The sequence below is a fragment of the Siniperca chuatsi genome, linkage group LG1, assembly GCF_020085105.1.
Source record: "Siniperca chuatsi isolate FFG_IHB_CAS linkage group LG1, ASM2008510v1, whole genome shotgun sequence".
In the NCBI taxonomy this organism is placed as follows: Eukaryota; Metazoa; Chordata; class Actinopteri; order Centrarchiformes; family Sinipercidae; genus Siniperca; species Siniperca chuatsi.
This window is the reverse complement of record NC_058042.1, coordinates 20,237,636-20,250,440: the sequence shown is the minus strand read 5'-3', so window position 1 is coordinate 20,250,440 and position 12,805 is coordinate 20,237,636. Positions and strand designations below refer to the sequence as shown.

General features: G+C 40.0%; 1 protein-coding gene across 1 annotated transcript; it reads left to right on the top strand.

Moving 5' to 3' along the window:
* Positions 1–5,022: 5,022 nt before the first annotated feature.
* On the top strand, positions 5,023–11,050 carry eif3m (eukaryotic translation initiation factor 3, subunit M). Its single transcript, XM_044201067.1, has 11 exons — positions 5,023–5,163; positions 5,837–5,969; positions 6,330–6,468; positions 6,777–6,900; positions 7,099–7,193; positions 7,412–7,495; positions 7,602–7,701; positions 8,418–8,499; positions 9,344–9,487; positions 9,902–9,962; positions 10,810–11,050. The coding sequence occupies exons 1-11, from the start codon at positions 5,122–5,124 to the stop codon at positions 10,931–10,933; spliced, it is 1,128 nt and encodes a 375-aa protein (XP_044057002.1). The 5' UTR covers positions 5,023–5,121; the 3' UTR covers positions 10,934–11,050.
* Positions 11,051–12,805: the final 1,755 nt, after the last annotated feature.

Genomic DNA, 12,805 nt, shown 5'->3' with positions numbered 1-12,805 from the left:
CCACAATCATGTTACTTTAACCTCTCACACTTGACTTTAGGGAAATGCTGCTTTACTGTAACTTTCTCAGTCCCGGACGACAATATATTTAGCTTTGGTACTGAAATGCTATAGACTCCTGAAAATATTTGCTTGATTTGTAAAATAGTTTTCATGCTATTATTCTATAGTAGATTTTTGTAGATTAAATAATAAATAAAAAATAAATTAAAATCATAATAAAATAATTAATTTCAAACACAATATAGCTTTTGTGAGAATTTTGTGTCTGAGCAATTAAATAAATTATTGAGAAAGTTTTAATGGTTGTCTGTTCTCTGTCTTCAGCATCATATTTATCAGCACTAATGAAACAGTCTAAACGGTATCTCAAAAGCAAAAGGTCACATAATTTAATGTGCCTCTAATTTTTTTTAAGAGATCTGGCATGTATAGCATCAAGCCAAATATTGTGCAATGTATAACAAATACAAATTTTATTCTTTGTTTGACTGTGCCTTTTAAACTCTTATTGCTCCTCCTAGCCTGTGAGTGTGTGTAATATAAACACACTCTGATGACAAGAGACCACTCCATCATTAACAGAGCCCCGGTTCTACTGCAGTGACTCGATCTATCCAGACAGGAATGTCAGAATTCCTGGAAGACCGTAGCTTTTTTCGCTGCTGCCATTAGGTTGAAACAGAGCACACACATTCCACGTACGGGGATTACCAACCTCAGATAGCTCAACACCACAAATGCAAACTTACTTTGATTAATTGCTGTGGTCTTTGGTGTGATATGAAGCTGGTCATTAAGTGATATGGCAAGATAACAGTGGTATTTTACGTACCAACTTTCTTTTTCTGGTCATGCGTGAGTTTTCACTGCAGATGGCTTGTTATTACGCCTTGTTATTAAGTCATTAACACCTAGTAAGCAGATAAAAGAACAATAAAATTCTAATTTAATGAACAAAAGAAATTGTAAATTAATTTCACTAAGCTGGAGGTGTGCAGCTGTGCTGTGTGACTGATCATCTGGTGGTAGAAGAAGTGATCACAAGGACTATACAGCTGTCACAGTAGACTGCAGGCAGTCAGTAAGATGAGTTATGTGCACGCACGCACACATATGCACATGGCTACAGCAGAGGGCTAGGGCATTTTTCTCTATGCACATGGAAAGAGCTTTTGTGTTGTAAAGCTGCATAAATTAACTTGTGGCCAGTAAGGGGCAGAAAAACATCAAAACACACTGAGATACACATATACAATACATCATCGGCTAATGAAGCTGTTATGGCTAACCTGTTAGCAAACAATTGCATACTTTCACATCCCGCAGACACAGAGCAACATTACTATTCATTTGGAGTCATGTTTCTGGCCACCTGACAAATGTAAGTGCAATATTCACTCTCCATTTAGCTCTGGTTTGGTCTCTACCAAATCCTGAGAAACACATCTGGGTCTTTAATTTGCCAGTTGCTCCACTCTGTTCACCAGCTATTCACTAAATATGTCTGTCTGCCATTTGGTGCTGGGCAGGTACAGTACAGAGGGTTTATCTGAGCTGTCGATGTAGTCAGACTCAACCATACAATTAATTTGCAAGCCATAAAACAATGAGCTACAAAACAAAAAGGCTAAAAAGCTCACTAGGGCCAGTTTGTTTCGCAGCATGCAGCCTGATTCCAACATGCAAAATGTTGAAGAGTTATTTAGGGCTGAAACTATGCAAACTCGATTAATCTGCTAATTATTTAATTGATTCATCAATGAGTTAATTAGGGGGTGCACGGTGGCAGAGCGGCTAAAGCTCCTGCCTCCCAATAAGGAGATCGTGGGTTCGTGGGATCGATTCCCGGACCAGACCAACATCACACAATCTCTCTGGGTGGAGTCTGCATGTCCTCCCCGTGTTACCGTGGGTTCTCTCCGGGTTCTCCGGCTTCCTCCCACCGTCCAAAGACATGCATGTGTAGGTTAATTGATAACTCTAAATTGCCCGTATTGAATGAATGTGAGAGTGAATGGTTGTCTGTCCTTGTCTGTGTCTGTGTTAGCCCTGCGACGAGTTGGCCACTGTCCAGGGTGTACCCTGCCTAAGGCCCAAAGTCACTGGGATAGGCTCCAGTCACCCGCGACCCCTAACGGGACCAAGCGGTAGAAAATGGATGGATGGATGAGTTAATTAGAAAGTAGTGAAAAATGCCCATCACAGGTTCCCAAAGCCCAAGGTGAAGCCATAAAACTCCTTGTTTTAAAGCAGAAAATTTCAGAAGATATTCAGAAGATATTCAATATCAGAAGATATTCAATTCACTTTCACACGTGACAAAGAGAAGCAGCAAATCCTCATAATTGGGAATCTGGAACTCAGGAATGTTTGGCAGTTTTGCTTAAAAAATGTCTTTCTCAACGATTAATAGATTATCAACATAGTTGCCAATTATTTTTCCGTCGCTTTTCCGACTAATCGTTTCAGCTGTTCTTTTGTGAAAAATATAGAGAAAAAAGAGGGGAAAATGACAATGGGACAATGGTGAGTACAGCAGCGGCTGGATAATAAAGTCAAGGATAATGACAGCAACTGCTCCTTTTTAACATGATGTAACAACTGTTTTACAAAGTCAACACTGTTCTTAGCATGAACCAAGTTAGTATCAATAAGTGTTTATTCGCTCACTGGCCAAGACATGAGCTGAGATAATATAGGACAAATAATTAACAGAAGACAACTAGCATGTGCTGTGAACCCTATTTTTAACTATTTCAACTGTTGGATGATAGCCATACATACTAAAATACCCAAACTGAATTAAAAACCAAGGAGTATGTGAAGGGTTTATAATATATCTCTGCAGCTGTGGACAATAAAAGTCCAATAAAAGGGGCCCATGGGATTTTGCATGACATGGGCCATTGTGGACTGACCTCTGTTTAATAGCTTGGCTTTGTTTATTTGTTTCTTGTATTTGTGTGTACGTGTGTAGGGAGGGTGGGTCAGCTTATAAGTAATTAACAAGCACTACTGCTCCACCTAGGGAAGCTGGGAAGTTACTCATGCGATGCACTCTGACAAGGTCACTGGCTGATAGATGAGCCTGAGCAAGGGGATTTTTCAGAGATTGTGAAGGCAGGCAGAACTGTGGGAACGAGACAATTAGTGGGTGGAAGGTAGGCAGCCATGTTGGATGATGACCATGAGACTAGCTTACATGGATACTCACCACTTGTCTGGCTGACAGGGAGAAAACAGACACCTGGGCTCAACTAACTCTTAACACACAGTCATTTATCTTTTAGGAGGCTGAGCAGGCAATTTGCCAGCCGTTTAGGAAGAGCATGAGCTATTTCCAATCAAACAAACATGGATGAGGTCAATATAGACATTTTGACAACATAAATATAATTTAAATATAATATTAAGTTTCCCTGCTAAGGTAAGAAGATGTGAATTATCTTTGGCAATATCTGTAATGATTTCACAACCTTGAGGGAACTTGTGACTTCATGAAGCAGACTGCCTGACAAAAGCAGAATGACCAATACTATTCCACTGAATTCTTCACCCATACGCCAACATCAGACATCAGACATAAGTGCAAGTTAATGACAAAATGGGCGATCTCTGCTGCAAGATTACGTATACATCTTGTGAAGACTACATTGCCAGGTTAGATTAGTCTGTATAATATAGAACAGACTAAATCCTAGTTTAAAACATGTACCAGGTACAGTCTCCTAAGAGTTAAAAGGTTTACTGTAACCAATATCCATGCTATTTTCAGGACATTCTGTCATGAATATCATAAAGGCTATTAAGCATCATAACACACCGTGGCATTTAAAGACCTTTTAAAGAAGACAAAAACAATGTCTCACATGCACCTGGAGCTTCAAAGTCTCCAAAACTCTAATTCTGGACTTGAAACACACCAGGTCCTTGACAACAGTTGTTAATCAGATAATGAAAGCCTCAGAGTTACACAAGCACACTTGTGAAGAAGTGGCTATAAATTCTTTGCCATGACAGCACATGAGGCAGGGAGAGAGTGAGGGTGGGATTTGGTACCAGGCACTTGCCTTCCCAACAGAATGACGCATCATACCAGCGAAACACTGCATCAGCCATTTCCCCTCAGAACACTATTTTAAGGTATCTATCCTGCTGAATGCAACAGAGTTCAGTTCCCTAGCAGTAACTGCTACGAGAAATATGTATAAGCAGACATTCAAGGATTTATGACATGGCACAATGTGTCTCCGTAGTCTATGAATCTCCTAAAACACACATATTTTTGTGACAGATGAACTGCGTGCTGCAGTGCAGCTTCGAAATGGAAAACACTCTATAGTGTCTTCACCCTGGGACACAGCCTGCTCAACACCTCAAATGTTTGTAACCTGACTACATAGTTTTAGGGTGAACTCCTGCTCCACTTACCCTCTTCACCTCACATACCTCAATCACCAAGTGACCTGCCATGGTAACGATACACAGGATCCCACTTGGTACAGATGCCCAACAAGCGCACCTATAGGTCAGCGGGTGTATGGTGGAAGAGTGTTGCCCTCTGACACTGACAGTGTTCCCAGGTTGGAAAGCTCTGGGCCAGGCCTGCCATGGTGGTCCACACAGATGGACTGCAGCTCAATCTCCTGAGGATCAGGTTCACCTCTGTAACTCTCATCCAAGACATCCAGGGTTAATCTCCCAGAAAGGAGATTGATATCTGGATAAGAGAGGTGGTGGAAGTCTGGATGACTAATAAAATTTAGGAGGTTGCCTGACCTCTGAAGGAAGGAGTTGCACAAGCTGAAGCTATGCGACTAATGATCAACTAATCTGGAAAGATATTCATTGAGGTCCAATAATTCATGTGAATAATAGTGGTACATATTTTTTTAAATTACACATAATTTTTGAGTAACAATGTAGGGAGAGGGACTTACGCTATCACAATCAGTCATGGGACATCCTTCAATGGCAGTTTTTATGTTACTGTGGCTTTAACAGCAAGACCCGGAACAGCAAGAGTATCACCGGCACTGTTTCCTTTTCTTTTCCGCTTAGGTCTCAGCAGTGGTGGGAGCGTGGATTTCACCATCTAGGCTCACTAAATCACCTAAAATGAGCGTACCGGCGTTTATCGATATTACGGAAGAAGACCAGGTATGACCCATGTCTTTATCATTGTTCTGCCTGCGCATGAGTCGATAAGTGGAAACTATCCAAACAGATAACTTAGCATGCTAGCTAGCTAAAATGCGAACCGTTCTTAGCTATCGACAGGTACGTGCTGATTGTTAGCTAACATACATGCTGATTATGTGACATATGTGGAAGCACATTATGAGTAATAATATAATATAACTTTTAGATGGCATGTAACTTAGTTGTGGATCGTTGCTATTAGCCGTTTCCAGCTCAATGTATTTACGGCTAACGCTGTCTTCGATGTCTTCAAAGTTGTATCCCTAGGACTAGCTAAGAATGCTAGCTGCTTAGCCAGACATCTAAATAAGCAAAGACGTAAAAAAACAACAAGCCACCCAAAACATCCTGCTTGCTAGACAACTATAGCTGATAACTTAACCTAGGTCTTTTAAAAAAATGTTACCATCCCCTATAGTTGACTGCAGCAATTATTCTTGTGATTCAAAACAAAAATACTTGACAGTATGTATAGCGTAAAGTAAAAATACATTATACTAAACGATTATATCTACATTTTTACATTGTCTCGTTATCTACACACTGTTACTTATATGTAGCGTTGTGCTCTTTGTGCTGTTAGGTTTTATTTAACCATCAATACTAATTATTGTACTGTCTACCGTTACAGGCCTCAGAGCTGAGAGCCTACATCAAGTCCAAAGGAGCTGATATATCAGAAGAAAACTCTGAAGGTGGACTTCATGTAGATCTGGCTCAGATCATCGAGGCATGTGATGTATGCCTCAAGGATGATGATAAAGGTAGGTGATGATGAAGAACATCCCTGCGCCTTACCGGTCACAGTCACTTAGTTATAAATTGAACAATAACAGGAAATAGACCTTTTTTGTAAGTAGATATTTTGACTTGAGTTACCAGGAAAAGCACAGGTGTAATTAATAACATTTATTATGGCTCAGTTCAAGTGTCCCAGTAACTTATTCCAGTGATCCAGCATGCACAATAGCAGGACCCTAGAACTGGCCCACCTAAATGCAATGCAGTTGTTATAGATGTTATTAATTAGACCTTCTGTGCCACGTAAAATAGTCCATGAATATAGCCTATTTATGTTGAATGCAACTGACTCTGAAACTACTCCTGGATGGATCTCTCTGCAGATGTAGAGAGTGTGATGAACAGCATCGTGTCTCTGCTGTTGATCCTGGAGACAGAGAAGCAGGAGGCTCTCATTGAAAGTCTATGTGAGAAACTGGTGAAGTTCCGTGAAGGAGAGAGACCCTCCCTCAGGATGCAGCTGTGAGTCCTTTTACTTTTCTCCCACCTTAAATTTGTTCACAGCATTGCCTCTCTTCATTGTTGTTTCCAAAACTCTGATCAAGTATACATTTCACATGCATGGAAACTAAGTAGGCTGCTGTTTTGATGTTAGACAAGGTTGAGAATGCTAGTCTTGTGAACGTAACATCAGGTTACTGTTAAGAGGAGAGCAGCTATCTTCCTTTCAAAACAAACAGCATGTGTCGAGAAAACATGGCACTGTTGGAAAAAAAAATCAAATCCCTGTTCAAACACTTGACTGTCTCTGTCATGTTTGGATGTTACAGGTTGAGTAACCTGTTCCATGGCATGGATGAGAACACTCCGGTGAGGTACAGTGTCTTCTGTAGCCTCATCAAGGTGGCAGCAACTTGTAATGCCATCGCCTTCATCCCCACTGACCTTGATCAGGTATATCTACTTGCTGTGATTAACTGGAATAACTGACCATAAACTCTGCCAGTCAGATATTGTGTATTTCTTTGCCTTGAGCTGCAGAGACAGGAAAAAAAGGGGGAAAAGTTGTCTATCAAATTTTTAAAATCTCCACAGGCTGCATATTTTTTTCTCTGCAGTTGATTTATGATACCTGTTTGTGCTGCTGATCAGGTTCGCAAGTGGATTATCGACTGGAACCTGACCACAGAGAAGAAACACACACTCTTGAGGCTGGTGTATGAAGCATTGGTTGACTGCAAAAAAAGGTAACTATGGGTCAGATGTGTGAAATTCATGTTTTGTTATGCACAGAAGCTGAACTATAAATACACTATATTTAAGATTTATAAACTCCTGCATCAAAAAATTATGTATGTTGGTTTTGTGCATACATACCTCTGAGCCTAAGACTCTGTGCGTTATCCTTCAAGTAAATTATCTCCATACAAGAGAGTCTTCAACATTGTATTAACTCATTTCACAGTGAGGCTGCAGCAAAAGTGATGGTTGAGCTGCTGGGAAGTTACACAGAAGACAATGCTTCACAAGCACGTGTAGATGCCCACAGGTAAACTTGGAGACATTGTTTAACATTAGTCATTAAGCCTCAATATAACGTACATCCCTTATACATACATACATACATACATACATCTGTGTCCTTTATCTTTTAGATGTATCGTCCGTGCTCTCAAAGATCCCAACACCTTCCTGATTGACCACCTGCTCACCCTGAAACCTGTTCGCTTCCTGGAGGGAGAACTCATCCATGACGTGAGTACTGAAGGATGTGCAGCGCTTTTTGGTGTTAAATATATAAAAGACATTACTGGCCTTGTCAGGTTTTTACTAGAAAAATCTACCCTAATAACTAGAGTCACAATTAGTTCTGGAAAAATGTGACTTCAGTGCCTTCCATGGCCCACAAAACACATTGAAAACGTTGTTTTTTGTCATTGCAACAACTCTGTAAATCTTGTATGTGTGGAACGCCCACTTAGGTCATGTGATTAGAATTCTTACGCACACTGATGTGAAAGTCTTGACTGTGTTTTACATTGTGTTTTGCATTTTTGAAATGTAGTGTCAGTGACTGCTAAAGCAAGCATAACCCAGTATTTAACTGCTGACCCATTAAAAAGGTTGAATGGTGAGCAACAGGAGTGTTTGTACATTACCAGCTGAACTTGTTGAGACAATAAGAAATATTTTTAATAGTGTGTGTGCACACCCGTTTACATTTGTTAAAGAGTTTTCATGGTTCAACAGACTGGCATTTCTAAAGGTATTAATAATTTAGGCCAATGTTCATCATGGACAAAATGTCTGCATTGGAGCCAGTGTGATGTGCATTCCATTTATCTGTCTCGTAACCTTACTCTGGACATGCTTATCATAACAACTTTCTGCCTGTATGAATACAAAGATGATCCGACTGTATTTCTAGAGTCTTGTAATGGCATTTCTCCCTCTTCTGACTCTCTTTTCAGCTATTAACCATCTTCGTGAGCGCAAAACTAGCAGCATACGTAAAGTTTTACCAGAGTAACAAAGACTTCATTGATTCCCTTGGTAAGAAGCCATAAGTTGAAATATTACTTGCATCAATTCTACGCTAACACACACATACTGTCGATGTTTAAAAGTGCAGTACACAGGTAAATAAATGAGAAACAGTTGTACACGTAGTCGGTCAGTGATGAAATTTATCTCTGCTCCTTACCATATTTATAAAAATCAGTACTGACATATGTAAGTGTATCATAACTTAAAATGCTATTATCAGAAAACTGTTTTGTGATATAATGCTGCCACTTTAAGAGTGTACTATCTGTAAAGTAGTTAGAGTATTTTCTTTGTCTATAGGAACTAGTGATTCAACAGTTTCAAACTTTTCCCACTGTAAGAACTGCCTTATTATAATTTATACAGCTTAAACACAATGCTGTTGCTATGATGTTGAGGGGTACTTGGAAAAATGTCAATCTCTAAGAGGGAAAATAAGCTTGGGATTTGAATGTAATGTTTTTCTGTGTAAATACCTCTGCGCAGTACCACCTTTTCCTAAAATGTATCACAGCATCTTATAATTTGCAGTTTCAGTATTTTATAATGATTTTTTTCAAACTCTTATAAATATTGCGCCATTGTACTGTGCTCTGTTGACGCAGTACTGGAATGTGTGTGTGTCAGCAGTGTGTCTCTTTCTCACTACTAAAGGCTTAGCTGTAATTACAAGCATGTGTAGGATGGACTCTCAAAACAGACAATGTGGAGTGGTGTTTGTGTTAATGAGTAGATTCCCTGACTGCATGCTCCTAAATGTAGAAACAATTATCAGAGGGAAACTCCCTGAGTCAAGAGTAATCGACTGTGACTGTTTTGTGCTTAATGATCCCTGCATGTTGTTCTCCAGGCCTGTCTCATGAGCAAAACATGGCCAAGATGCGTCTGCTGACATTCATGGGCATGGCGGTGGAATTCAAGGAGATCTCCTTTGACACCATGCAACAGGAGCTGCAGATCGGAGCTGATGACGTTGAGGCTTTTGTCATTGACGGTACAAGCACTTCATCTCAAATTAATCTTAGTTGTCTGCCCTTGTTAAGTATGCTGTTAGTTTCTCACAAGCAACTAATGGGGGGAAAGGGTGATTAAACAGTGGTCACTGACAGACACACATCCCCCCTAACTTGCCTTCTTGTACCTTTTTTATTTTTTTGTTTTTGTTTAAGAAGAAAAAAAGTGCTGTGGTGATCAATGGACATGATAAGAATTTTACAAACTACAGTGAAGAAATGGCATAGAACCAAGAATAGCATTTTTAGTGTTTTGTGACTGGGATTAGCTTCCTCTCCAATTTCATTTGTGCATTCTCTCTTAAAACATTCTTATGTCAGTGGTGTTTTTATTGCTTTCTGTCAGAGCTTTTCCTGTCTCTTTTATTCCCTTCCTGTCTGCTTTGTCTTTCTAGCTGTTCGTACCAAGATGGTGTACTGCAAAATTGACCAGACACAGCGAAAAGTTGTTGTGAGGTAAGCACTTTCATCAAACTGTCGAAATTTAGCATGGTTAAGTCATGTAAAGATCTGTATTAGAGGGGCAGTGATAGCAAATTTAGGCTTGATGTAGCTGGATCTTTTTTTATGGATCATAAAAGTCCTAATGCTAATCGTGCCACCACCACTGCAGTGTTGGTGAGAGTAAACAGTGTTGTTCATCGCTAATGCAGTCTGTACTGAACTAAGCATATGCATATCATTATTTTTGACACATTTCCACTTATTATTTTGCAGTGCTTGTGCATCAAATGTTTAGAAAGTTAGGACTTTTTTGTAGTTCTGGTTGGCTCACTGGTATTCAAAAGTGAAAGTTAAGAGAGCATATTCAGGAGGCTTTTTTCTCGTCTTCCCTGAAACCCTCTGTTTTCGTTGTTCCTGCAATTGTTTATGCTAGGTCAATATTAGGCTGCAAGGATTGACTAAATTAGTATATGGATTAGTTTGTATTCCTGAATCTGGATAAATCAGTCTGGTGTCTCTAGTCAAGGTCAAGGATGCTATGTGTTTATTTGGTTCTGGTTTGCAGAGAAATATGTCACCTGTGTAGAAAGTAGAAAAAATATTCTTGTTCATAAATTTCCTTCAAGGAAATATTTTGAACACATTTTAGAACTGACACGATTCTGCCTCCATATGGCTGTGATTTGAAGTCTTAACACAGGGCAATGTCATTTGGCTTTTCTTTTTTCGTCGTTACATTTACTATAACTCTGCATTTTATTTCCTCAGAAATAGGAACACGAGACGTGACCTTGGCCTGCATTTTTATTTATTTTTTTGTCAATTTAACATTCTTGCCGTTCTGTTTCCACTCAATCAGCCACAGCACACACCGAACCTTTGGCAAGCAGCAGTGGCAGCAGCTGTACGACAGCCTCAACTCCTGGAAGGCCAACCTAGCGTCTGTCAAGACCAGTCTGCAAGCCCTGTCACCTTCTGCTTAATTCCACCTTAACCCAACTGTCTAGACTGCCTGACCCTCTATTCTGTTCTGCTTTCCAAATCCCCAGACTGAAATGATCAGTTTTTATATTCCTCCAATAAAAGATCAGTGGAGATTACATGTGATTGCTTCTTTCTTGTTAAATAATTAAATATTGTTTGTTATTTTGATGTTAAATAATGTCATAAACTCTGCAAGTTGTATAACACACAAGGAACTTGAATTTGATAGGCAATTTTGGAGTTTGTCAAACAGCCAAAAAATGCTTTTTGTGCCATTAATGGATATTGTATACAGTATATAATAAGTCTTTTCAGACAACTACCCTACTAGTTGCCTTATCTTTTCAGAAAGCCATCCAGCGACTGTAATGGGGGCTCGTCCTCTAGCGGCTCTCAACATCTGGTTTTAGTTAAAGGACAGTAATGCCCGTATTAGATGAGCTGTGACTCAAGGTGAGAAATTGCCTGCAGTGAGAGGGTCATTTGTCTGGGAACACATGAGAGGTGGCAATAGTAATGTGCACTTAAGATGACCCTGTCTGCTGAGGTCAGAGCTGTATTACTGTAGCATCAACACTTAAAGCTTGTGGCGTAGGCTGACTCACTGCCACCGCAACTTTGAAACTGTCCACCGGGTTAATAGATACTGTTCAGCTGTAGTCAGCATGACTCACTGTCAAAGTGGAAAAAACAAGGACCTCTAAATTTCTGTTTTTAGTTCACCTTGCCTTTGCCCATTGATGGAAAGTAAAGTGCCGTTTATCCCGCACAGAAATCTGTTCTCAGGCACCCGTCCAGAGCATTAGGATGTTAACTCCAATGATATATGGCCCAGGCATTAGGTGTAAAAGGGGTCTGTTGGAGTTCTCTCCCTCTGGGGCTGTGATGGAATCAGCACAAACTGACAAAGTGCAGACTACTGACATTGCACTGTTTGAATATCCGCCCCGACCCCCAATACATGCTTCTCTTTCTTTGACTATAAGCCACAGCTCAGCCTGGGTTTTTTTTTTTTTTTTTTTGTGGTGTGCCACTCCTCGTTCTGTACCGAGTGAAGTCATAATCTGATCATTTCAGCCCTGCCACTAAAATACTCAGATTAAATGTGCATTAGAGGTACACATTTATTGCTGATGTTCTTTTTCCTATCATACCAGAGGTCTGCAGAGGCTCACCGCTCACTTCTGTCCAGTTGTCCACAGGGAGCAGCATCCCCGACTCTTATCAGTGTGTGTAAATCACAAAACACATTCTCAGGAGCATAACCTCATCACAACCGCCTGCAAGGTGGAGTGTAGAGCAGATAGGAACTAATGTGACCAAGGCTTAACAGAATGTTTGGAAAGCCTTACATCTTGGTTTCCATCTCTCAGCATACGATCCTTTCCTCTGCAAGCAGTTGCTTCTCAGCTGCTTTTCTCATCCTTGACCGTGATCGCTCTCTCTTCTCATCACTAATTTGTCTCACTGGCTTTAAGTAACTGTTATGTGGATGGTCCGTCATGTGAGATGTCCCAGATGTAAATACTGTGTGCTGTGGTTGGTTTATTACGGCCCCTTCTTATCACAGTCAGATAGAGGTAGTTCTACATGGTTCAGTGATGAAAAGCAAGTGAGTTGATATTCTTTTTGGAAGCTGAGCTGCTTAATTGGTCCCTTTTGCACACGCAGCTCCGGTTATCAGCAGTGGAAAGTAACTAAGTACATTTACTCCAGTATTGTACTTACAATTTTGAGTTACTTGTATATTACTTGAGTATTTCTATTTTCTGCTACTTTATACTTCTACTCTGCTACATGTCAGAGGGAAATATTGTACTTTTTAACTCCACTACATTTATTTTTTAGCTATAGTTACTTTTCAGATTAAG

What these genes read in the sequence shown, in the direction of transcription:
- eif3m (XM_044201067.1), top strand. Translation starts at nt 5,122, where the DNA reads ATGAGCGTACCGGCGTTTATCGATATTACGGAAGAAGACCAG. An exon ending in ATATTACGGAAGAAGACCAG is followed by an intron (nt 5,164 to 5,836) that starts GTATGACCCATG and finishes CTACCGTTACAG; the next exon opens with GCCTCAGAGCTGAGAGCCTA. An exon ending in AGGGAGAACTCATCCATGAC is followed by an intron (nt 7,702 to 8,417) that starts GTGAGTACTGAA and finishes CTCTCTTTTCAG; the next exon opens with CTATTAACCATCTTCGTGAG.